Below are 27,164 nucleotides of genomic sequence, written 5' to 3' on the forward strand. Positions count from 1 at the left end.
CAATAAAGGTTAATTCACCATTTGCCTTCAGAATTGCTTGCTGCACCTGCATGCTAGCTTTCAATGACTTATGAACAAAGACATCTAAGTCCCTTTGGACAGCAACACTTTCTAAAGCCTTGCCATTTAAGAAATACTCTGCACCTTTATTCCTCCCATTAAAGTGGATATTTATTCACACTTATTCCCATTACGTTCTATCTTACATACTCTTGCTTGCTCACTCAGCCTGTTTAACGTCCCTTGAAGCCACTTTGCATCCTCCTCACAACTCACATGTGCACCAAGCTTTACTTCATCTGCAAAGTTAGAAATATTACAATTGGCCCACACATCCAAGTCATTGATATAAATTATAAAAAACTGGAGGTGAAGCAATATTCCTTGGGGATATCTTAAAAGTCATAGCCTACCAACGTGAGACTGACCCATTTATTCCTACTCTGCTTTTTATCTGTTAACCAATTTTCAACCAACGCTAGTATATTACCCTCAATCCTATGTGATCTAATTTTGTTTACTAATAGCCTGGATTGGGATTTCATTAAAAGCTTTCTGAAAATTCCAAATGTATCACATCCACTGGTTGTCCTGAACATCTTTGCTAATAACATTCTCAAAAAACCATCATGTTTGGCAAACATGATTTCCCTTTCATAAATCCATGTTAACACTTTACAATCAGACAATTATTTTCTAAAAAATGGTAATAACTTAAGCATCTAATGTGTATCAATAAATATCTTGAATTATGCAATTAAAAGTTGTGATTGGCATGTAGCTACATTTATATATATGGTGCTGTTAAACCATTTATACAGGATAATTCCAAAAGTACAATTATCTAATTTTTCATTAAGTCAAAGTAGGATGTGCAAATAAAATCAAAAAATGCTAGAAACATTGAGAAGGTCTGGCATCTCCTGTGAAGAAAGATACAGAATCAATATTTCATGTCGGTGCTCTTTCAGTTCTGATGAAAGGTTACACAGCAGAAACATTAACCTTGTTTCTCTAATGACAGGTGCTGCTAAACCTGTAGAATGTTTGTTCCATTTTTTGATATTATTTCAGATTTCCAGCATCTGCAGTATTACAAGATGCTGAAACATTTACCATCTAACCATAAAATTTACATCATTTTGCAAATTATATGTTATATATTAAAACTATTAATAAGCAAATTTGAGAAAGGGCATTTTAACTTACAGTTCAAGTGATTGAGGATCCTGTTCTAGTTGGTTTTCATTGTCATTTACTACTATTTCTGAAATTCTTCTACAACTTTGGTCATCTATTGTGGGGATAGATGCTAAAGGCATTAAGAAATTACTGACTAATTTCTCTTCAGGCACTGAGAAATCCATTCCCTCTGTTGGCAGTTTGGAATATTTGATCAGATCTCTGTCAAGAAATGGAACTATGTGAAAAATGTAGAGAGGCGGAAGGCAGGCGTTTAATAACATAAAGCAGCCAGCAAACAATCTCTATCAAAATGTAAACAAATCACTTTTGTTTCACATATCTAAACGTTCAATTTGGCTATCAGTTAATTTTCGCAAATGTTATTTTACTAGTGTCCAGTAATTATTTTCTGACATTTCTTTTCCATTTGAAAAATATTTTTTTGACTAACTTTTGCTTAACTTTTTTTTTAAAAAGTCCTCTAACAAGAAATCCTCCAGCTCAAAAAAATAATCAACTAATTCTTACCTCTGTTGAATGGGATTGTCTCTGTCTTCTGGTACTGATAAATTACCATTCCTCTTTGGTGTCTCCTCTTGCTTTACATCCTTTTGAAAACTATCCTGTGTTACTAAAACCACCCCCAGTCCTTCCTGTATAACGGCAGCCACGGTATTCTTAAATACAGAAGAAATGGTAACAGGCATAGTTATTCCAATTTAACAACAAAATACAACTCTACCACAAACTACAAGGCTTTCTGGCTTTCACCGTAAAATTGAAAGCGACAAATAAAGAACATGTCCAGTTTATATCAGTTCTTTAAAAATGTATTTGTTCTTACAGTCACTGACAAGCCAGTTTCCTTGAATAGAGTGAATTATAAAAACCAGGTTATCATAAGTTACAGCTGAAAATGTGTTGCTGGAAAAGCGCAGCAGGTCAGGCAGCATCCAAGGAGCAGGAGAATCGACGTTTCGGGCATTTCTGAAGAAGGGCTCATGCCCGAAACGTCGATTCTCCTGCTCCTTGGATGCTGCCTGACCTGCTGCGCTTTTCCAGCAACACATTTTCAGCTCTGATTTCCAGCATCTGCAGTCCTCACTTTCTCCTATCATGTTACACCTAGTTATTCTAAATTTTAGATCATTTGTGAAGTGAAGTCATGTTTGGAACAGTGGTTTGGATTTTGTCAGGGCAACCATTGCTCTGAAGATTGGCAAACCTGTCTTGGCCATTTGGGAGGGGTCCAAGCTGAATTTTAGGACACCTATGAAGCAAATTAGCTTCTGATGAGTCTCCTGTCCCTTCAAGGAATGTTAACATGTTGCCAAGAGCTTCTGACTGATCAGAGGGGGCATGCAACATTGGTGGCCACTGTTGGGACGGCATCCAGCAAGTGATGTAACAATGGCTACCTCTCTCAGAATACAGTGAGTGTGATCAGGGGTTGCAGGGTCAGTTGTCTGGTTCCAGGGAGGGAGAAGGGATTGGTTGATGAGAGTAGGGGAAAGCCATTACCACAAGGTGCTACTCCATTGGCCTGAATGTCCAGTTAGGAGGACCACCCCACTAAGCCCACTTGTAGAACACAAACATTTACTAGGTATCGAATGATGCAATGGAAATACCACCACAGTAATCGCTAACAGCAGGAAGAAGCTCTTAATTGGCTTTTTAAAGTGACTCATTTGATTTCTGGGCAGAAAGCTTTTCACTGCATTCCCGGCCACTGGTAACAAGTACTTCAGCCCTTACCTTCCCACAATATCTTCATTGATCCCTCTTCCCCAGAACCCCCCTGAAAACCTCTTAGCCCAGAGAGGTAAATAGCTGATAAAATCTCCAGTTTGTGAGTTCAAATAACACTGCCTATCACACCAACTATAGAACCTCAAAACATTGAATAATGCAGTTTTTACCTCAGAGGACAGAGAGTGATTTGTGGAATGTGGTGTAGTCATGATAGAATTATTTGGGCTTGCCTGAATACAAATGTATTCATCAATTTTCTCTTTCATGTTTTCCAGTTGCATTCCTGTTCTAAATATTTCTCCATCCATTTCCCTGCAGAAAAAGGATATATTTAAAAAGTTTGTATTTTCTGCTCATCAATTGAAGAATGAGCTTTGAAGAATGGTGTACTTTTCAACTATTAGCACCAAATTCTACCATTAAGTATATCCAGCATATGGAGGATTATTAAAGAGCAAAGGAAAAAGTGAGTCTACTCTGTTCTAACAATATGCGTTCAGCCCACTTTCAGGCTCAACTGCAACCTTGAGCTGTTTCTCCCATGAAACATTCTTTGACTTGGTTTGTGCCGCACAATTTATACCTGAATCATCGTTTTCACAAAGGAACTTTTCCAAGTAAAGAGACTTTCTACAGTTTTGAATAGCCTGGATTTGAATCCATTTCTCAAATGTGAAAGGTCTTTGTCAAAACAGACTAATATGCAAATATCAGTTCATGCATAGCTCTAAAAAGAGTGAATCTATAGACAAAGTTGTTTCCAATGTCAAAATGTCTATTTTGGATAATTTCTGAAAATATTCTAGTAAATTGTTTAATTGTCAAGAACAGAAATATTGATTTATTTTGTTTATAAAAATATAATTTGAAATTATGCTTTTATCACGCACTAAATCTATGAAGGAAAGTCAAAAATGTAGACTTTATACTTATTATGGCTTATTTGAAAGATTTGAATAAAAACATTAATGGGATGCTTCCAATGCTTCTTTGGTTATGAAGGTGAATGACTGAGCCCTACAAATCAGAAAGTTCCAGGTTCAGTCCAAGGTTTAGTCATCTGACCTCAGCTAGGATGTGGATAAGTGTACATTTGTCCCTGGTTAGGGAGGATAAAACTGACTGTATTGTCATAACAAGCATTCAAACTACATGTGGTCATGGACTAAATCACTGCTGAAAGCCCCAAATCACCCTGGAAAAATCAATCATGGGATTGACTTTGAATTGAATTTGATTTGACAAGGTGCCACATCAAAGGTTACAGTTGGAAATAAAATCTAATAGTAAAGGGAGTAGCATTTTGGCATGGTTAGAATATTAGCTGGTCAACAGGAAGCAAAGAGTAAGCAAAATGGGTCTTCCTCAGATTGGCAAGAGTGAGTGTCACAAAGATTGGTGCTAGAGCCTCAACTGTTTACAATTCACATAAATGACAGCTCAAAAGGTCCAGTTCTGAAGAAAGGTCACTGGACCCGAAATGTTAACACTGATTTCTCTCCACAGATGCTGCCAGACCCGCTAAGAATTTCCAGTAATTTCTGTTTTTGTTTTAGAACAAAAGGTATGGCCACTAAATTTTCTAATGACACAAGATATGTAGGAAACTAAGTTATGGAGAAGACATAAGGAGGCTACAATAGATAGATTAAGAGTGTGGCCAAAGAATTTGCAAATGGAGTATAATGTGGAAAAATGTGAAATGGTCAATTTTGATAGGAAGAATATAAAAGAAGCATATTAATGGTGAATGACTGCAGAGCTCTGACATGGAAAGGGATCTGAGTGTTCTTGTGCATGAATCTCAAAGATACAGCAATGTGCATATACAGCAAGTAACTAGGAAAGCCAATTAGAGTGCTATATTTATCTCAAGGGAAATTGAATGAAAAAGTAGTGAAGTTATGCTTCATTTATGCAGGGCACTGGCGAGATTGCACCTAGTGTACTGTGTACAGTATTGAGCATTTTTTAAGGAAGATTGTAAATGCAGTACAGGCAGTTCAGAGAAAGTTTACTAGATTAATACCTGGAATGGGGGTGGGGGAGCGGCTTGTTTTATGAAGGAAGGTTGGACAGGCTAGAATTCCATTTGCTGGAATTTAGAAGAAGCAACTTTATGAAAACAAAATCCTGAGGTGCCTTGACGGGGCAAATGGGGACAGGATGTTTCCTCTTATGGGAGAATTGAGAATGAGGGGCCACTAATTAAAAATCAGGATTGCCCACTCAAAATAGAGATGAGACAATTTTTTCCTCTCAAGAAGATTGTCTTTAGAAATCTTTTCTTGAAAGGGTTATGGAAGCAGAGTTCTTGAATAATTTTGAGTCAGAAACAGGTGGATTCTTGTTAAGCAAGGGGGTGTAAGTTTCTCAGGGATAAGTGGGAATGCGGATTTGAGGTTACAATCAGTTTCAGCTGTGATTTTTACTGAATGGTGGAGCAAACTTTGGGTCTAAATAACCTACTCTTGTTCCTAATTTATATGTTCCTATAAATAATCAGAGCAATGTTGTCTCTATATGTGAGAAAGACAGAATCCATAATGAGCTGCTCTTGCAATTAGAGGTTCTGTCTCTCTCGCTCTCTCTCTCTCTTACACTGCTCCACCCAGACAGTGGTTCTCCCTTGCATTTAATGCTGATATGTTAATTCATCACTTTGTCAAAATTGTATTTAGTCCATTAATGAACAGAAATGTGAATCATACTACAAATGTCAAATACCATTTTATCAAACCATACCTGTCAGGGTCAAACTCCCCAACAATGATACTATTGTCCAGGTAGCGGCGCTGCTGCAAACTTCGGTGCTCATCTTTTGTTGCAATGTATCTTCTTTCTAGTTTCTCTTGGCCATCTCTTAGTTTCTTAAATTCCTGAAGGAAAATTCACAATTACTAATTGCAGGTTTGAGACAGATTATGTTTAGATTATGACCCTAGGTTAATTTTATTTTATTCTCATCCTCATATCTACCAATAATTATACAGATCATTCTGCTATAACACATATTTCATTAATGCAAATTTGTTGTAGTGCAATTGACAAATTAGGGACACTCTTTCTGAAGTATGAACTTTTAAAATGTGTGTTAGCTGTAACGCGATTACATCACCAACACTTTAAGTGCTGTTTCTAAAGTGCGATTTTTCTATAACACAGGGTTGCATAAGAACACAATCATCGCGTTATAGAAGAACTACCTGTAGCGTATAACTGGTAAGAATATTCTAACTCAAATCTTGTAGCTCTTTATTTCTCTTTACTACGTTATCAAATGAAACTATTAAGTATATTAGATGTTTTAGCCCTGTTTTGTACATGCACTTGGTGTACATTGCTTGGAATAAATATCACCATAACATTTTAATTTGCATAAAATATACTTGCATTTGATTTAGTATCATAGAGTCATACAGCTGTACAGAATGGAAACAGACCCTTTGATCCAACTCATCCATGCCGACCATTTGCCAGCATTTGGCCTATCTCACCATAGTACATATCATTCAGGCCCCATAAGATTCCGCCCTTTCACTTTTTATAAATATACTTTGCTTTATCAAACAGTCTGTCAAATATCCATATGCTGATTAAAATACTATTGCTGTAAAGGGAGACATGTTTCTGAGGTGTTTTGTCCTGCAGTTATCAGGACAAAATGGAAGAATATCAAATTTCACATAATCCCAACTATTTATTCTACAGCAGAAAAAGTTTATAATTAGTTGGCAAGTCGACAGTGATTGTTTGAGGTGTTGCAATTTGGAATGCAATAATGAACTATAGACTCCCAAGCACTAGGGTAATTCATAAAAGCTAGAAGGGTTGAATATATCCTTTGTTGGCAGACAATAATCACTGCACATGAATGTATGTCTTTTTTCGCAAATCTAAATGAGCCTTGTTACAAGCTTGGCTGAATGTATAAAATTGTTTTTTTTAGCACACTCAGAACTATTTGGCAGGTGCTGCCTATTACTGAATATTCCTAACAGCAGAAATTTTGGGAGGTCTATAATGGCATAGTGGTAGTGTACCTACCTCTGACCCAGGAGGTCTCACCTGCCCCAGGAGTATATCAAAACATTTCTGAACAGATCGATTAGAAAATACCTAACAGCAAACATGTTATGGGCTCTCGTAATGCAGCAGTGGTGTAAAGAATCTCCACAATGTGAAAACAGGTCCTTCGGCCCAACAAGTCCACACCGACCCTCCGAAGAGTATCCCACCCAAACCTGTTCCCCACTACTCTACCTTTATCCCTGACTAATGCACCTAACCTACAACCCCTGAACACTATGGGCAATTTAGCATGGCCAATTCACCCAACCTGCACATTTTTGCATTGTGGGAGGAAACTCATGCAGACACAGGGAGAATGTGCAAACTGCACACAGACAGTCACCCAAGGCAGGAATCAAACCTGTGTCCCTAGTGCTGTGAAGCAGCAGTGCTAACCACTGAGCCACCGTGTCGCTACCTCTGAACCAGGAGCCTGAGTTCAAGAATTATCTGCCATAACATCTCTGAACAAGTCGATTAGAAAATACTAACAGCAGACATTTTACTTTGGGTTTTGAAATTGCAGGCGAGTTGAATATGGTTTGTACATTGCCTATTACAAATAACCAAAGGAATATGCTTTTTGATCAGATCAGCTAGTCATAGAGATGGATAGCCTACACTCCTGGCATTGCACTGGCACTGAAGTTCATACACAACATTGCTTAATAATGTGATAGGTAGAATGTCACTTTAGATTGACAGCAGCATCCTGTTAGTAGAAATACCACTTGCATAATCATTGCATAGAGGCAGCATTAAATGGCTTGCTTAATCTGTTAGACAAACAGGAGGCTGGAAGAACACAGCAACCCAGGCAGCATCAGGAAGTGGAGACGTCAACGTTTCCGGTTTAACCCTTCTTCATGAATGGATGTGGGGGTAGGGGTTAGCTACAGATAGAAGGGTGTTGGGGGTGTGTGGGGTGTGGTGTGGGGTGGAGAGAGTAGCAGAATGATGATGTACTGATAAGTGAGCACAGGTAATGGGTACGACCTGGTTGGTCGATGGGAGGGATGAATCCAATTGTTAGCTGGAAGGATCAATAGGTGGAACGGAAGGGAAGAGGCAGGGCTGGAAAGGGAGCCGGGGATAGGTGGGAAGGTTATTTGAAATTCAAGAATTCAATGTTAGGTCCTCTGGAATGGCCATGCAGAAGATGAGGTGTTTTAGCTCTAATTTATGGTCTGATTCACCATGGCAAAGGAAGAGGCCGAAGATGGACATGTTGGAGAGGGAGTGGGTGGGGGAATTGAAATTGGCAGTGATCAGGAAGTCAGGCCGGCCATTTTGGGCGCAGCAAAGATGCTCAGTGAAACAGACACCTAGTCTACATTGGGTGTCCCCGATGTAGCAAAGATCAAATCGGAAGTACCAGATGCAGTCAACTAGGTAGGAGGAGATACAGGTGAACCTCCTTCTCACCTGGAAGGACTGTTTGGGGCCCTGGATGGTGGTGAGGGAAATGGTGTACAGGCAGGTGTTGCAGATTTTACAGGGGAAGATAGGGGTGGGGGGGTTGGAGGCATTGGTGGGGAGTGTGGCGCAAACCAGGAATGGTGAAGGGAAGGGTCATTGCAAAAGGCAGACAGGAGTCAGGAGGGGAAGATGTTCTGGATAGTGGGGTCTAATTGGAGTTGGTGGAAGTGTTTGAGGATGATATGTTGGATGCGGAAACTGGTGGGATTGAAAGTGAAGATAAGGGGGACCCTATCTTTTTTATATTTGGGGGTTGGGGTTTAGAGCATTGGAGAAGGGAATGGAGGAGCTGCAATGGAGGTCTGTCTGGTTGACAAAGGGGGCAAAAGACATTGTTTGAAATAGGAGGACATCTGGGATGCTTGGGAGTGGAACGTCTCCTCATCAGAGCAGATGCAACAGAGACAGAGGAGTTGGGAAAATAGGATGGAATTTTTACAGGATACAGGATGGGAGGAGGTGTAGTCCAGGTAGCTATGGGAGTCTTTGGGTTTATCGTAAATGTCAGTCTGTAAACTGGAGATGGAAATGGAGAGGTCAAGAAAGGGGAGGGAGGTGTCCGAGATAGATCAAGTGAATTTGAGGGAAGGCTGGAAGTTGTTAACTAATTTAATTAACTGCTCCAGTTCAGCCTGGGTGCAGCAGCAAGGCAGTCATCGATATAACAGTGGAAGAGTTAGGGAACAGTACCAGCGTATGCACTAAAGAGGGAGTGTTCAGCATAACCGACAAAGGGACAGGTGTGGCTAGGGCTCATGCGAGTGCCAATAGCCAGCCCCTGAATTTGGAGAAAGTGAGAAGGGTGGGGGTAACTATATGGGTATGTTAGAGCGGAAAAAACTAAGGGCCTGCAGGCCATCATTGTGGGCTATGGATGTGTACAAGGACTACATGTCCATCACGAGGATGAAGCATTGAGGGCCAGGGAAGTTGAGGCCGTGGTTTGTGTCCTGGATGTAGGTGGGAAGCACCTGGACCAAGGCAGAGAGAATGGTGTCGAGGTAGGACTGACACTTCCTTCCAGCTACCAACCAGATTCATCCCTTCTGTCCACCTAGTCACGACCACGACTTGTGCTCACCCATCACTACGTCATAATTCTACTCCTCACCCAACCCCCTATTTATCTGCAGCTCTCCATACCCTCACATCCAGTCCTGAAGAAGGGTTAAATATGAAACACTGACTTCTCCTCCTGATGCTGCCTAGGTTGCTCTGTTCTTCCAGCCACCTATTTGTCTACTTTGGATTCCAGCTTTGGATTCTGCAGTTTGTTTATCTGCAGAGCTATGCTTAACCTGTTGTTCAGGTTTTTCAGTTACTTTGCCTTTCCATGATAATCTGAAGTGGATTGAGCACTTTTCAATTTCAAAGGTGGTGGCTTTTGGCACATTCATGAGTTTGCATGATATACATGGGCGGCACGGTGGCTCAGTCGTAAGCACTGCTGCCTCACAGCACCAGGGTCCCAGGTTCGTTTCCACCCTCAGATGACTGTCTGTGTGGAGTTTGCACATTCTCCTAGTGTCTGCGTGGGTTTCTTTGGGTGCTCCGGTTTCCTCCCACAGTCCAAAGATGTGCAGGTCAGGTGAATTGACCATGCTAAATTGCCCATAGTGTTAGATGCATTAGTCAGAGGGAAATGAGCCTGGGTGGGTTACTCTTCAGAGGGTTAGTGTGGACTGTTTCCACACTGTAGGGAATCTAATCTACAGCGAACAAGATACCTTTGATACAGTCTATTGTTTGCAAGTTAGCTATAAGAGTACTGATAAGACCAATGTTTTGGAATGCGGAGTGTCAACCAGCCTGCACTTGCAAAGCCTAATATAAAATCTTTCAAGTCTGGCAGGAGATACACCATTGTTCTGCCATTCTCACACTCTGGTCACTTATTCTGAACTATCAACATCTTTCTTCACCAGCATCCAGCACCCACTATCCCCAGCTCCCACCCCCGCCCCCTCCCCTTCAAACTATAGCATAAATTGCTGTCCCCTCCACACTCCAACTTTTAGGAGGAGTCATCTAGACTCAAAACGTTAGCTTGCTCTCTCTCCATGGATGCTGACTGGCCTTCTGTGATCTTCGGGATTTGGCTTTTCAGTACAGATTCCAGCATCTGCAGTAATTTGTTCCTAATATAACATGGTTATTGTTAAATATGATTTTGTGATTGGGCAACACTTGCTCAAAAATTCTAAATACATTAATTTCTACATGAACATTCAATTTGTGATAATTAGGTTATATTGTGATATTAAAACAAAGAATTGCTGATGCTAAAGATCTGAAACAAATGAAAACACTAACTACTAGAGAAACTCAGCAGGTCTGGAACCATCCGTGGACTGAAAATAGAGTTAATGTTTCAAGACTAGTGACCCTTCTTCAAAACTGACACAGATGCTGTCAGACTTGATGCATTTCTCAAATTTATATTATAGTTTCTTTATGCTTACTAGAAGTAACAAATGATCATAAGCATGGCCACATTCTTTGCAAACATTAGAAATATGTAAAAATCTTAAGCATTCTTTTAAATTACTCAGGACCCTGGAGACTCTTTAGTTTCTTGTTGCCTTTTCCATGGAAAATTTTCTTAGTCTATCAGAGTACATTTGCCAACCCATCAGCACCATTTTCTTATATCATATAAATTGTTGCAACTGTTTGAAATTAAAGATTCAGAAACATGCCTGACTTTCAACGGTATGCTGGTTCTGTACTATAAAATAACTATTAAAATAATTGTTATTATTTCAATGTTGAATTACATGTAGACATGTTGAAAAGTTACTAATAAATATATTACCCATTGTACATCTTCTAGAGAAACTGATTCAGAATTAAGGCGCTTCTGAAAGTCTTCAACCTAAAAAGGTAATGTTCACTGTCATAATTAAATGAATCCAACAAACATTAAACAACAATCTGTATATTTTGAGACATATGTAGTAAAATATGCTTCCTCAGATTCAATAGCTACTCTTTTTATATTACTAATTTACTGATATTTCTTGATACTGATAATAAAGATGTAATTCCAACCCATTACCACAACAGTTCATCACTAATCATTACTGACTTATATTAAAACCTGCATTCTAGAATGTGAAATTGACTTCTTTGTTGCAGGACAATGGTTCTGTAATTTTAAATTTTCACACTCAGTTTCTGCCAATTGAGTTGATTAAAAACATCCCTTTTTTTGCAAAGTTTGTGAGACCATTTCCACCATATGGAAACAGAGAAATTTTAGGTGTCAAATATATCAAAAAGTATTAATTGCAGCTAACTGACGGTGAAGCATAGCCTAATAAATTGCCATGTCACCTTAGATATTTGAAGGAATGCATTAAAATTCCCATAGTTGACACAAAAAATTGGAGGATAAACTGTAATTAGCAACTCCAAAGATAAGGCAGAAAAAGGTGATAGAGACAGACAGCAATTCTGTAAACTACATTTATTCTTTAAAATTTTAAAACAAAGAACTGTACAGTACTGAATAAAATAGACAGTCTACTGTTCAAAGCACCAAATTGCCATGAAGAAATAAATGTTCCATTCGATTGATAACTATCAGTGTTATAGTTTTTGTTAAATAGTTAATTACTGGATTCTGGAATTTTGCTTTCTGTACTTTGTGCTTAAAATGGGTGCTGCAGATGGTGGAGGTTAGAGTCAAGATTAGAGTGGTGCTGGAAAAGCACAGCAGGTCAGGCAGCATCCGAGGCTTTAAAATCAAATGCTACGTAATCCAGCACTGTGATAATAAGTGAAATATATTTAAGTATTTCTGCTTAATTAGTTAACATGAATACCTATATTATGGATGAAATCTATTCATCAAAGATGAATTATCAATAATGTATTTTCTATTAAACATACTAACTCATTTAAAACAGCCTGTGCTCCTTGTGTTTATGTCTTTTTATTTTCTTTATCAGTATGAATCAGTTCACATGTCCTTGCAAAGTAATACTTCAATCCACCTAGACCGAACAAAGATACTCAAAAAGACAACATATTACTCTCACCAAGCTTTGGTGTTGATTGGGTCGATGAGGGAAAGAAAAAACTATGAGCAGGTGTATGTTACAAAAGCTATTCTATTGAATATCACAATAACAGGAAGGTATCAGTGACAAATGGAGCCATGGTAATGAATAAACAAGTAAGTATAGTAACTGGAGCAAAAAAAGCGGCAGATTAAGGCAAGCCCAAACCACTGATTAAACAATCAAATATTATCAATGTAAATGTGAAAATATTATGGAATCTTCAAAATTTCAACTGTACTATTTTAGAAATGTATTGATCTAGTTACATGGAATTTCTTGAGGAAAAAAATATGTAACTGAATCCTGAAGTCAGTGTGTCACCCTACATTTATACAATGATACAATATATCACAATACAGCACAGGAACAGGCCTGTGGCCCACAAAGCCAGCACCGATTCCTATTCCTTACTTAGACCCAATACTTATTGCACATGTGCGGTTTCTGTCCCTCTGTTCATCGCCCATTTGCGTGTCTACCAAGATATGCCTTAAACATTGCTAACGTGCCTGCTTCCACCACCTTCACTGGCAGTGTGCTCCAGGCACTCATTACCTTCTGCATGAATACTTTTCCCCACACTTCTCCCCTAAACTTTATTCCTCTCACCTTGAACCTGTGCCCTCATATAGTTGACCTTTACATCCTTGGGAAAAAGCCTCTGATTATCCACTTGACCCAAGCTTCTCATAATTTTGTAGACCAGTATTCAGGCCTTTTAATCCAAAATAATCACAATGTAATCTCTGGGAATGTGCATTATTAATCTTCCTTTCTGATACTCAATTATAATTGTGTTCAAAATATTAGAACAGAAAACAAATAATCAAATTAAATGTATACTTAACCATTTATTGTGTTTGTTTTATAATTAGTATTTATTTTCATAAACAACAATTCATATTGTTCTTTAAATACCATAAACTACTCAGGAACTGCAAATATGGTTACAGATGTTTTAGCATATGTTGCCCTAATACCCCAAACCCATCATTAGCTGTGATACTAAAAAGAAACAAACGTTCACCTACGTAAGGTACAACTTTCTCATTGGAAAGCTATTCATCAGCTTCTACTTTGCTCCACCTACTGGCATATATTGAAACACATTCTTGATTATTTTTGATTTGGAGATGCTGGTGTTGGATTGGGGTGTACAAAGTTAAAAATCACACGACATCAGGTTATAGTCCAACAGGTTTAATTGGAAGCACACTAGCTTCCGGAGCGCCGCTCCTTCATCAGGTGATTGTCAGGCGCTCCGAAAGCTAGTGTGCTTCCAATTGAACCTGTTGGACTATAACTTGGTATTGTGTGATTTTTAACTTTGATTATTTTTGGTTCTGACATTGCAAGAATGATGCTGGGGAATGTAAGCAATTTTCAATGAAGAAAATGACAGCTGAATTTTCCCATCGGCAGGGAGGCATGATAGCTTCCTGCTACTTTGGCATTTTCCCAAGGGCAAGAAACTCAGTGGCACAGCTGTTCATTGGACAGCCAACATGCAAATTAGGCTAGCAATTAAGAGGTACTTCATGACCTGATTGGCCTTTTACGAACATTGTGAGATGCCATTGCCACATAGGGAGTCCATCAGGTAAACACTTGTAGTCTCCCAGCAGATTCCTGGTGCACCCTGCTTTATGGCCACTACTGTAAAATGCCAATCAAGATCCTGTTTACAATCTTTCCCTGTGGCGGAACATGTTATCTCTGGAGATTAGCCAGTCTTGTAATACTACATCAGCTGTCACTATAGGTTGTTTCACATGAATTCATACAAAGAATTTTGCAAATATTGTAAGTAGAGTTCTGTTTTATATTAATAAATCAGTGTTATAAACAACCCTGTATTTTGGAAAACTGTAATTCTTCAGTAGCCTCTGTCGTAAGCAATGATACTAATTTGTCACAATCAAAACAGATTCAGTGTTTCTACATTGTTCTTAAAATACCTATTTATTGCTATGCGGGGTCTGTTATTAATTTTCTCAAAATGCCAATTAATATATCAAAAAGTAATTTATGTGGAATTTGGATAATTTTGCTCTGTGTCAGTATGTTTATTGCTTCTTTTAATGTTATACATGCAATGAATGCTACAATAGTTAGCATAGTTATGCTTCACTTAAGTAATCACCTGATGTTTAAAATATTCAATGTGTTCATTTAGCTCCTGAGCCATTTGTTCAGCTTCTGTTGCCTTGTGAACCTCAGCAAAGGGTTGACATGAATCTGGCTTGGTTCCAGCAGAAATAACTGAAAATGACATAGGACAATTAGTATACTGTATGCTGATTCTTGAAAAAAAAACCCAAAAAACTGATTGTTGTTAATGTCACATTTAATATTTAAGGTAAGAGAAGAAACTGTAGAAAGGTGCAACACCGGGCGGCACAGTGGTTAGCATTGCTGCCTCACAGCGCCAGAGACCTGCGTTCAAATCCCTCCTCGGGCAACTGTCTGTATGGAGTTTGCGCATTCTCCCTGCGTCTGCGTGGGTTTCCTCCGGGTGCTCCAGTTTCCTCCCACAGTCTAAAGATGTGCAGGTTAGGTGAATTGGCCATGCTAAATTGCCCGTGGTGTTAGGTGAAGGGGTAAATGTAGGAGAATGGGTCTGGGTGGGTTGCTCTTCGGAGGGTCAGTGTGCACTTGTTGGGCCGAAGGGCCTGTTTCCACACTGTAAGTCTTCTGATCTACAGAAAGAGGCCATTCAGTCCATCTAGCTGGAAATAAAATGAGCTGCCCATTCTTCCAGCACCTTGTCCATAATCTTACAGGATTCAGATCCAGATACCTTTTAAAGGACTTGAGGGTTTCTGTCTCCACCACAAACAATATATTGACCATTTTATGGGTGAAGAAGTGTTTTTCTCATTTCCCCTCTAATCCTTCTAATATTCATCTTAATCCTGTGGCTTCTGGTAAGTGACCCCTCTCCACTAGGAAAAATAGGCCTTTCTTGTTTACTCTACCTAAGCCTCTTTTAATGTTGGACATCTCACAAGTCATCCCTCAGCCTTCTCGGTTCAAAGAAAACCATTCCTAATCTATTAAATATTTCCTGTAGCTGCACTTTTTAAACCCTAGCAACATTCTTATAAATCTGTGTACTTTTCCAGAGCAATTATGCCCTTCCTGTAATATGATGACCAGGACTGCACACAAAATTCCGGTTTATGAATTTTTTAGAGTTCCGGCATTACAACCTGCTTTGTATTCTGTACATCATCCAATAAAGGAAAGTATTCAATATACTTTCTTTACCACCTTTTCTACCTGTTCTGCCAACTTCAAGGACACCAAGTTTCTGACTTTTTTGAATCCTCTCAATATCTTCCCATTTACTTAGTATTCCCTTGCTCTGTTTGCCTTCCCCAAATTCATTACCTCACACTTCTCTGGACTGAATTCGATTTGCCAGATTTCCACCACTCAAAAATACCATTGAAAAAAATCTGGAGTTGACAGCTATCCTCTTCACTACCAGCTACATGGCCAATTTTTGTGTCATCCGCAAATTTCCCAATAATGTCTTCCACATTTATGTCTAAATCAGAAAGAGACCCATTACTGAGCCCTGTGGAATACCAGTGGAAACTACTTTCAATTCACAAAAACATCAGTGATCATTGCCCTTTGTTCTCTGTTGCTGAGCCAATTTTGAATCCAACTTGCCACATTTCCCTTTATCCCCTCACATTCCAATAACAAAACAATTTTGACTACACCTGATTAATCTATACCTTTCTAAGCGACAATTTACCTGTCTCTCAGAATTGATTCTAATAATTTGCCCACCACTGAGGTCAGGCTGACCAGTCTATAACAATTTGGCCTATCCTTTGCACCCTTGTTAAACAATGGTACAATGTTCATAGACTTCCAATAATCTGCCTATATCTTGTCTGTATCAATATTGGAAAATGATCCTCAATATGTCCATTATTTCCTTCATGGCTTTCTTTAACAGCCTGGGATACAATCCAGCCTTGGTGATTTACTCACTATCAGAATGGCAGGCCCTTCAGTACTATGTAATAGATGCCTGGAGTGGACGGAATTTAATAACTAAGAGAACAAATAATTTAAAAATGGGATGGGCAGAAATTATAGTCACCTGTTTTAAAGTATTAAGAATTACTTTGGGCCTATCTTCAAGGATTACAAGACTATGAACATATTATTTTCCTTTCATTTGTAATTTATGTGATGTTTGGTTGTGTCCCTGATTCTGAGCCAGGAGATCCTGTTTTAAGTCTTCCCTGCTCCAGGGGTGTGTCATAACATCTCTGAGCAGGTTGATTAGAAAATATTGAGAACAGCCTATCTTCTAAACAAAAGAATTTTTATTTCATGATCAACGTTAACACGTAATCCAAGTTTTTCTTTTCATATTAAAAACATATAAGGCAGCAATATTTTAAAAATACTTTAAGATACATATTGTGACTTCAGTTTCCAAGTTTTAGAAACATTTATATTTATTCTTTCACTTGAGAAGGCAAGATACTGGCTAAAAAGAGTTAAAAATGACTGCAAATGATTCAGCCAATTTGAAATTTCAGTGCTTAACTAGGTATGAACTGTAATAGTTAATTTTGACACAGAACTAAAGGGGTATAAAATAATTGTATAAACAATACTATATTCACTATTTACAACAGCCAAAGCTTTGCTAAATCATATGCAAGGTTTATATAAGGAGAAATAATATAAATTTCAACATCTTGTAGCAAGTGCAAACATTATAGAGTCATAGAGATATACAGCATGGAAACAGACTCTTTGGTCCAACTTGTCCATGCCGACCAGATATCCTAAATTAATCTAGTCCCATTTGCCAACACTTGTCTCATATTCCTCTAAACCCTTCCTATTCATATACCCATCAAGATGTCTTTTACAGTGAGCCCGGTTAGCTCAGTTGATAGAGCATCAGACTCTTAATCTGAGGGTCCCAGGTTTGCATCCCGCTCGGGTGGCCACTTTTAAATGTCTTGAAATGGATAAAGGTGGATAAATCCCCTGGATCTGATCAGGTGTACCCTAGAATTCTGTGGGAAGCTAGAGAAGTGATTGCTGGGCCTATTGCTGAGACATTTGTATCATCGATAATCACAGGTGAGGCGCTGGAAGACTGGAGGTTGGCTAACGTTGTGCCACTGTTTAAGAAGGGTGGTATGGACAAGCCAGGGAATTATAGACCAGTGAGCCTGACTTTGGTGGTGGGCAAGTTGTTGGAGGGAACCCTGAGGGACAGGATGTACATGTATTTGGAAAGGGAAGGACTGATTAGGGATAGTCAACATGGCTTTGTGCGTGGGAAATCATGTCTCACAAACTTGATTGAGTTTTTTGAGGAAGTAACAAAAAAGATTGATGAGGGCTGAGCAGTAGGCATGATCTATATGGATTTCAGTAAGGCGTTTGATAAGGTTCCCCATGGGAAGGTTAGCAAGGTTAGATCTCATGAAATACAGAGAGAATTAGCCATTTGGATACAGAACTGGCTCAAAGGTCGAAGACAGAGGGTAACAAAGAGACCTTGGAGTGCAGGTAGAAAGTGGAGTTGCGGGTAGATAGGATAGTGAAGAAGGCGTTTGGTATGCTTTCCTTTACTGGTCAGAATACTGAGTACAGGAGTTTGGAAGTCATCTTGTGGCTGTACAGGACTTTGATTAGGCCACTGTTGGAATATTGCGTGCAATTCTGGTCTCCTTCCTATTGGAAAGATGTTGTGAAACTTGAAAGGGTTAAGAAAAGATTTACAAGGATGATGCCAGGGTTGGAGGATTTGAGCTATAGGGAGATGCTGAACAGGCTGGGGCTGTTTTCTCTGGAGCGTCGGAGGCTGAGGGGCAACCTTATAGAGGTTTACAAAATAATGAGGGGTATGGATAGGGTAAATAGGCAAAGTCATTTCCCTGGAGTCAGGGAGTCCAGAACTGGAGGGCATAGGTTTAGGGTGTGAGGGGAAAGATATAAAAGAGACCCACGGGGCAACGTTTTCAAACAGAGGGTGGTACGTGTATGGAATGAGCTGCCAGAGGAAATGATGGAGGCTGGTACAATTGCAACATTTAAGAGGCATTTGGATGGGTATACGAATAGGAGGGTTTGGAGGGTTATGGGCCAGGTGCTGGCAGATTGGGTTGGGATATCTGGTCGGCATGGATGGGTTGGACCGAAGGGTCTGTTTCCATGCTGTACATCTCTATGACTCTATGACATGTTGTAATTGTACTAGCTGCCACCACTTCCTCTGTCAGCTCATTCCATACATGCACTACCCTTGCATGAAAAAGCTGCCTCTTAGATTTCTTTTAAATCTCTCCCCTCTCACCCTAAACCTATGCCATATAGGTCTGGACTCCCCCCAACCCAGGGAAAAGGTATTGTCTATTTACCTTATCCATGCCTTTCATGAGTTTATAAACCTCTATAAGGTCACCCCCTCAGCCTCCGATGCTCGAGGGAAAACAGCCCCAGTCTATTCAGCCGTTCCCTGTTTTACTAAAATGTATGTCTATTAATTTTTGCTTTGGAAGTGGGAATCAAGAGCCTGGACTCTTACTCATAATTAAACCTGCCCTTGTGAATGGTGGAACTAGACTGTGGTAGGGTGAGTGCAGAGTAGCCTTTGATTGCACCTGTACTCAGGCTTGTAGGCAGACTTTATAGGCCTGTCTGGAGCTCTGGTATCCCAGTCTCTCATGGTTACACACTTCAGGCAATTGAACAGAGGGAAAAATTCCATTCGGTTTCTAACCTCTGGTTAACAATCTGAAATAACCTTATTGCTTTACTGCCCTGTGGTATGTACGCTACACCTGGCCTCAAAACCAAGTCATCCAAAATGTCTGGGCGGGAAAGGGGTTAGGAAACAAATCAACTGGCTCTCCTGTAATTTTCAGGCTCCTTCCATTCCCAGCTCACAAGGACCAAAAATCATGCTCTCAGTCTACTTTTGAGTGCAGACTTAAACTACATAATTTTCCTGGATGGAGAAGTTCAAGTAAGTTTAAACAACTTCAATATACTTTGTGATCTATTGCTGATTTATTGTATAGGCCTTGTTGGAAACAGTAAGAGATAAAATTCAAGGTAATTGAAATGCCAATAACCACTTGAACACAAACACTGCTAACACACTTCCTCTTGGATACACTAAATATTTAGATTTTCTATGAACAAGTCCTAAAAGATAAATATTACACAAATCCATAATCTAAATGTTAGTGATTTACCTGAAGGAGAGAATATAATTGAATGGGAAGCAGATCCTGACTGAGTTTCATGTTGCTGGGAACCAGCCGAATTGATTACTTGACAGGATGATGACAAAAGTCCAGACTGAAGCATTTGATTCTGATTTGAAACAGAGTTTTCAGATACCTAGTAAAAGAATCAAAGTCAGAATTAGTCTGTGTTTGACAAAGCAAAGTATTTGCAGAAAAAGTAAATGGGCGGAATCTTATAGGGGCCTGAATGATATGTATTATGGTGACATAGGCCAAATGCTGACAAATGGTCAGCATGGATGAGTTAGATAATGTCCATGCTTAGACCACTACAATCTGTGTAGGTATACTCACTTTGCTGTTAGGAAGGGAATTCAAGAATTTCCTCCTATTAATAGCAACCTAGTTCCAGGTCCTGATGGTGTATTGCTTGGAAGGGAACTTGCAAGTGATGGTGTTCCCATGCATCTGCTGTCCTTGTCTTCTAGGTGGTAGAATTTATGGGTTTGGAAGACGCTGTTACAGTAGTCTTGGTGAATTTCTGCAGTGTATCTTGTACATGTACACAGTGTTGTCACTGCATCAGTGGTGGAGATAGAATGTTGAAACTGTTAGATAGTGTGCCAATCAAGCAGACGGCTTTGTCCTGGATGGTGTTCAGCTTCTTAAGTGTTGTTAGAACTGCTCTCATCCAGACAAGTGGTAAGTATTCCATCACACTTCTGACTTGTGTCTGGATATAATTTGAGAAATCAGGAAGTGAGTTATTCACTGCAGAATGTCAATTTCTGACCTCCTCTTGTAGTCATAATATTTATATGACTAGTCCAGTTCAGTTCTGATCAATGGTAACACCTAGTATGTTGTCAAGTGGCTGGATTGTTTGAGATGGTCGTTACCTAGTACTTGTGTAGCAGAGATGTTACTTCCCACTTATCAAAGCAAGCCTGAATATTATCTTGTCCACGTCTTGTTGAATTTGGACAAAGACTGATTCAATGTCTGAGGAGTTGAAATTGTTGCTCATCATTGTGAAATCATCAGTAACATCCCTATTTCTGACCTTATGATGGAGGAAAGGTCTTTGATGGATCAATTTGGACATGGAACAAGCCTGAGGATACCCTGCAGTGAAGTTCTGTTGCTTAAATGACTGACTGACTGATCAAAATAAATTTTCTTTTGCGCTAGGTATGACTCCAATCAATGAAATGTTTACCGTTAATTCCAGTTTTGCTAGGTTTCCTTGATCTTACATTCAATCAAATGATGTCTGGATGTCAAGGGCAATTACTCTCACTTCCCTCTTTGGTTTAGCTCTATCTTCCATCATTGAACCAAGCTCTGAACAGGTCAGCACTGAATAGGCCTGACAGAACAAAAATGGAGTGGCAATGAATATGTTACTGTCAAATAATTGCTGCATGGTAGGATTATTGATAGTACTTTATATTTTCATATTGATGATTGAGAGGTGACTGATGAAGCTGGTGGGTTGGATTTGACCTAAATTTTGTCAACAGGACATATCTGGGCAAGTTTTCATTTTGCTAGTAGATGTTGTGCTTGTATCTGTACTGCAACAGTGTAGCTAAGGAAGGGTTAGTTCAGAATCAGAAGTCTTCAGCTTTGTTACCAAAATGTTGTCAGGGTGCATAGATTTTCTAGTTCCAGTCCTTTCAGCTGTTTCTGAATATTGTGGGCAGTGAATTTAATTGCTTAAAGGTGGTGTATTTGATGCTGGAGATCTGAGGATAGGCCTAAGATGGATTGTCCACTTGGCTTTTCTGACTAAAGATGCTTGGACTTCCCAATCATTAAGGATGGGCATATTTGTGGAGCTGAGTTGTCAGCAAAATTTTGCTTGTATTTATACCACAGCCTGTAGTCCAAAGACAGATAATTTTCTTTGAGGCACTGTAATTTAGTGGTGGTTCATGAATTTAATGAACTTGTATGGCCGTCTCATGCATCCTGAAGTCTGCCCCAAAAATTCTGTTCAGTTTGTCCATGGCATCATGGTCTTTCACTGTCAGATGCTCAATGTCTGGTTGAGGCTGCTGGTATCATGAAATGGAGCAGCACTGAAAGCTCTCTGCTCTTGACTTTGCCTCAGTGTCCCCTCTTCAATAAAATTCTTCCTCAACCCTCATTCTGTTCTACTAACCTTCCAGGGATCCAGTGACAATCTCTGAGTTGGGACCTGGAGCATTATCAGCAGCAGCCAGTGCTATCAGTGGTTAGTATGTAGCTAAGGAGATCGGGGGCAGGACTTCTATCTTGTGGTTATAGGCTCAGAGGTGGCCAGTTAAGGCACTTAAAAGGCATTATGCCTCCCCTACAGAAACAACCTGGGCTTCCACCTGAACTGTTAACTGGTGCAGGAGTTCCTGTTGCTTGCATAACATTCCAACCTATTTTTTTGCTAAATTTGTTTTAAATTATAACTCCAGTTTTGTAATTTTAGCATTTAGTCTGTAAAGCTTAAGATTGGCATATTCACATGCTCTTAGTATAAAGCAAATTCACTTTGGAAATGGTCCCAAAACATTTAAGTAAACTATATACTGTATACACTCTGCAAAAGGGTAAAAAAAGATTGTATCTCTATGTTCAGCCATCTTTGCTTCTATTAGGTGACTACATTATTAGCAACTTTTTATCAAAGATAAACCCAACTGGAATGAAAGCACAGGAATGAATGTTTCAAAACATATTCTATTAAATTGACTTACAATTTGCTAAGTAATATATATTGACTCATACATTTGTACAATTAATACAATCTTCACTCCTAATTTCACTAGAAAAGACATCTGGTGGCCTTGTGGTGAAGACAGGATAGGAGGCTCCAAGGACTGGTGGCAGGCATTTGGGGTTTGGAAGTCATGTTGAAAAGGGTAGGATATATGGCTTACCTGTGGATGGTGGTGCTGGGAGGCCCATGGGATAGGCCCATTTGGGAAGGGAGACCAGTGGCGGAGGACCCCTGTACCCTCTCCCATCCTTAACTTGAGCAGGTTAACCTGCCAGCTTCCTACTTGGTCCCTCACCTCTCAAACCAGCCCTAACCTCCTTCCACCAGCTTAATATATTGCAATCAATTGGGAAGAGGCTAATAACTGGCCACTAAGGGCTTCACTGGGGTGAAGGAAAGATGGCCACTCTCGATCTCATGCACCCTCAATAGCATTGCTGACAGTTTGGGAGGAGAACAAGTAGGTGATCTGGAAAATGTTAGTACTCCAGCCTGCAAACTCTCCAGTGAAGCTGTGCAAAATTTGCCAAATATTTACTTCAACCACCTCTAAACAGCACAATAAGTCTGAATGATTAGTAAGAATATTAAAAAAAAACTGATAAGACATTCAATAAAACATACTTTCCTTTTGTATTTAAATTCATTAAATTGACAATGGTATCCAAAATTCTAAAACAGCGAATAGGATGTTTGACGGAATTTAGCAAATAGTGGACAGACCATATGACTTAAAGATTGCTTGTGCCTTTTTCATGATCATAGTTTTATTACCAGTATACTTTATAGCCTAAGCAACAATTGTTAGTTACAGGAGAATATTTCCCACTTCAATACGTTTTGAAATGGCTGGATAAATAAATACATAATCTCTCTAATTCCAGTGATTTATACATTGTGTATTTATATAAGACCATGTTGGTAAATTCTTAAAAGTATTCTATTTGTAAAGCATTAAGTAGACAGGAAGAGGAGCTGAATAACATGCAAATTGACCTTATTTCACAAATTTAAATTATGCAAACTATTAAGTGTACAAGACCTGAAAAAGATCATAAATTGTTTTTTAAAAAATGTTCTTGTTTAATTTAAAATGGACTTTTCCAGACTGAAACATGGCTGCCTCCCATCATAGGATGCAAGTTGACTCCTATGACTATACTACTTCTGGCCTTTTGTCATCAGTAATTATCAGGACACAACTCAGACACTATCCTCCTGGAATCTCATACACTTGCATTGTATAGACTTACAGGCAACAAACACAAAAGAACAGTAGATGATATGTCTCCCAGCCACGTCTAGTAACTAAGAGGTCTATTAAAATTCATTATACCTGAAAAACACTAATGGCCCATCATTTAGCTCACAGAATAAGCAATAGTTCTGACCAGGGGCATAGAAACTACCCCATTAACTAAAGTGACTCATGCAGTATAAAAGCAAATTACTCCGGATGCTGGAATCTGAAACCAAAAGAGAAAATACTGGAAAATCTCAGCAGATCTGGCAGCATCTGTAAGGAGAGAAAAGAGCTGACGTTTCGAGTCTAATTGACCCTTTGCCAAAGCTTTGACAAAGGGTCAGTTAGACTCGAAACGTCAGTTCTTTTCTCTCCTTACAGATGCTGCCAGACCTGCTGAAGTTTTCCAGCATTTCTATTCTGACTCATCCAGTAACCTTGTCTCATAGTTAGAACTCCTCTTGTCTCTGAAACATTTCATTGTTATTTCTGGACTTCTTTGCTTCATTCTGATAAGAATCAGTCGGCTGTTAACATATAATCAGTCTGCAAATAATATAACAGGCTGGTAAAATCATATTTGCTTTTACCAGTCAATTGAATTGAGTCTTAAGACCATCAACAGAATAACCTTACTCCAAGCTAACGGTTAAGTCAGCTTCAAGTCAGATGTGCTCCTCGAACCTAGTTCTAAAGTAATCTTCTATTCAGCTGAAATGTTGATGCGGTTTGTTCATACAGTAACATCATGTTTTATTTGCTTTCATCAACTTTAAAAAGAATTCACCCTCGGCAGGCTGGATCTGCCTGAATCTGAATTCCTATAAAAAAGAATTCTCACTGGACACTTGCTTTCTGGACTCTAAAAATCACATGACTTATTAATTGTATTTTTGATTTTTGCCTAGGTTATTACTTCCTATGAACGCTTTTCTCTTTTTTTCTTCCTTGTATGCTTGTGTCCACGTGCATGTGTTGCGACGATCATCCCCGAGGTTTGAATACATGAATAAACTTTTGATTTAACCTTAAAGAGAGTTTGCTGCGAATCACTATAAATTGTGGCCTTCATGAAAACTTTAGGGGAAACATGTCACAGTGCATTTCAAAACAGAAGGAAAACAATTCTCTGCTTAACTTAGAAGGGAAATAAAATATTAAAGTTCATTTACCACCCTTTTCTGCCTGTGACAAAACTAAAGATCAATGAATTATTATTAACATATATTGAGTGGTATGTATCCACACATAAAAAGGAATTCTTTTTAAAGTTGAAATTATTTTTCTCTTCGTTGCATAAATGATAGTGACTCTGATTATCCATCTGTTCCTGAAATCTAGGAAACATGATGCAAGAATAAACTGAAGATGGAAACCTAGTCTTAGATGCTGTTCACAACAATACTTTTTATCAAGGTGCCAATTATGACATTGTTTGACACTAAAGATTTGCATATTGTTGCTGATATTGAGGATATGGGCCTCTGGGAGGTGGCACAAAATGGCAGAATATGGGCCTCTGGGAGGTAGGACGAAATGGCTTCTGCAAAGTGCACAAAAGAACTTCTGCATTACTAAATTAAAATTGCTCTGAACCAGTCAGAAACAAGAAACCGTAGACTGATGTAACTCCAATAAAAATCAGAAATAACAGTGGAGATAGGACAAAATGGTTCCCTACATGGAAATCCTACAGTTAGTCCTTAAAGTCATTTAAATAACTAACCACACCTGCAAACTGCGAGTCTATGTAAAGGAAATACTAAACCACATTTTGCAAGCTGTGAAAAGGTGACATAAGCCATTACAACTTAATCAATATCATTGGTTCAAATTACTACCTACAAAGTAATTATAACTATTCATTGGTTCTAACTGTGCAATCATGCTCTATGTCTGATGATGATATAAACCTTATGCAAACTCTGTAAGGTTGTTGGATTCTTTTGATTGCCAAGAAGTTTTCATATTTCTGGGTAAATCAGAGTCTGCCAACCCAGCACTGTAACATACAATAAACGATTGTTTGCTTGTTGGACAAAGAGTCGTTTACAGGTGTGATAATTGACCGATCATGGAATCGAGTGACTTATAGTTCTCTATATTAATGTGCCTACCTTTGCTCCAAACCGCAACTGATCAATGGTATTCTCAGCTTCTGCATACTTTATTAATAGTTTGTCAAACTCCTCCTAAGACCAAAGCATAAAAATGAAATTATAGAGACAGAGTTGGTTGCTAAACATCTTTGGACAAATATATTAGTTTTACATTAATATTTTCTACAAATTGGCAAATTGTTGCAAAGTTTTTGGTTTTAAAATTCTGCAATAAAAATGGAATACCTGGCACACAACTTTATCCTATTTTCTGTTTTATTTAATTTAAAATTAAATACTAATCAGTCTGTATGTAAATCACCTGTCACTTAAAATAAGTTTAATCTACCCTTTACAAGTCAGCATTTCAACAATATTAAGAGGAAGTGCTATCATATTTGATATCCTCCTGGTCACACTCCTCAGCATTTCTGCAGAGCATCTCTATTCTTCTTGATGGATGGAGTTCAAAACTGAACACAATGACTAAGTATACATGCAATATAGACCCATTATCAAGGTTTAAGCAACCTTTACTTTTACAAACATCATTCCTGTAAACGGACTTAAAATCCTAGGGAATCCAACTTTGCCTGTAGTAAACTCATATATTTTATGTTCCTTCAGTTAATAAGCAAATACTAATTCAGGTCTCTTTCTTGATCAGTTACCTTTTCATAGCAAAAACATGCCTGGAGCTCTCTAACCTCAAGTGCATAACATTGCATTTGGACAGAAACATAAGTATCAGATTCATGACCTTTATCAGAAAATTCATGGAAGGGTTGAACCTGATAAAATGATCTAGAATCTTAACTATCTTCCCCTTTTCATAGATGCTACCAGACCTGCTGAGTATTTCAAATATTTTGATTTCAGATTTCCAGCATCTGTAGCATTTTGCTCTTGTGTTCTTAATTATTATTTATTCTGATTTAAACTCTGTATGCATTTTCATAACATGGATGAATGTCCAAGTTAACCTGTTTTCATTAATAGCAAGCTGCTTGATGGGATTTCACAAGCTGAGTGTCTGAATCTGTATTCTCTAGAGTTTAGAAGAGTGAGAAGTGAATTCATTGAAACTTAAAATGCTTAGAGGTGTAGACAGGATAAATATAGAAAAGATGTTACTCGTGGCTGGGGAATCTAGAACAAATGAACACAGTCTCAAAATAAGAGACGTAATTTAGGACTGAGATGAGCAGGCATTTCTTCGCAGAGGGTAATGAATCATTGGAACTCATTCCTCCAGAGGCA

At 38.8% G+C, this 27,164-nt stretch overlaps 1 protein-coding gene across 9 annotated transcripts in view; it reads right to left on the reverse strand.

The window, feature by feature from the left end:
* Window positions 1–27,164, reverse strand: part of LOC122554537 — an 86,608-nt gene that overhangs the window by 43,894 nt on the left and 15,550 nt on the right. For all 9 annotated transcript variants that reach the window (XM_043699715.1, XM_043699716.1, XM_043699713.1 and 6 more), the window contains 8 exons: window positions 25,923–25,997; window positions 19,811–19,958; window positions 14,701–14,819; window positions 11,306–11,365; window positions 5,686–5,819; window positions 3,108–3,252; window positions 1,714–1,862; window positions 1,210–1,404 (listed from right to left, as the gene is read on the reverse strand). In XM_043699715.1, coding sequence (XP_043555650.1) covers window positions 1,210–1,404; window positions 1,714–1,862; window positions 3,108–3,252; window positions 5,686–5,819; window positions 11,306–11,365; window positions 14,701–14,819; window positions 19,811–19,958; window positions 25,923–25,997 — 1,025 coding nt within the window. The remainder of the gene's footprint in view (window positions 1–1,209; window positions 1,405–1,713; window positions 1,863–3,107; window positions 3,253–5,685; window positions 5,820–11,305; window positions 11,366–14,700; window positions 14,820–19,810; window positions 19,959–25,922; window positions 25,998–27,164) is intronic.

Source organism: Chiloscyllium plagiosum, chromosome 11 (assembly GCF_004010195.1).
Source record: "Chiloscyllium plagiosum isolate BGI_BamShark_2017 chromosome 11, ASM401019v2, whole genome shotgun sequence".
In the NCBI taxonomy this organism is placed as follows: Eukaryota; Metazoa; Chordata; class Chondrichthyes; order Orectolobiformes; family Hemiscylliidae; genus Chiloscyllium; species Chiloscyllium plagiosum.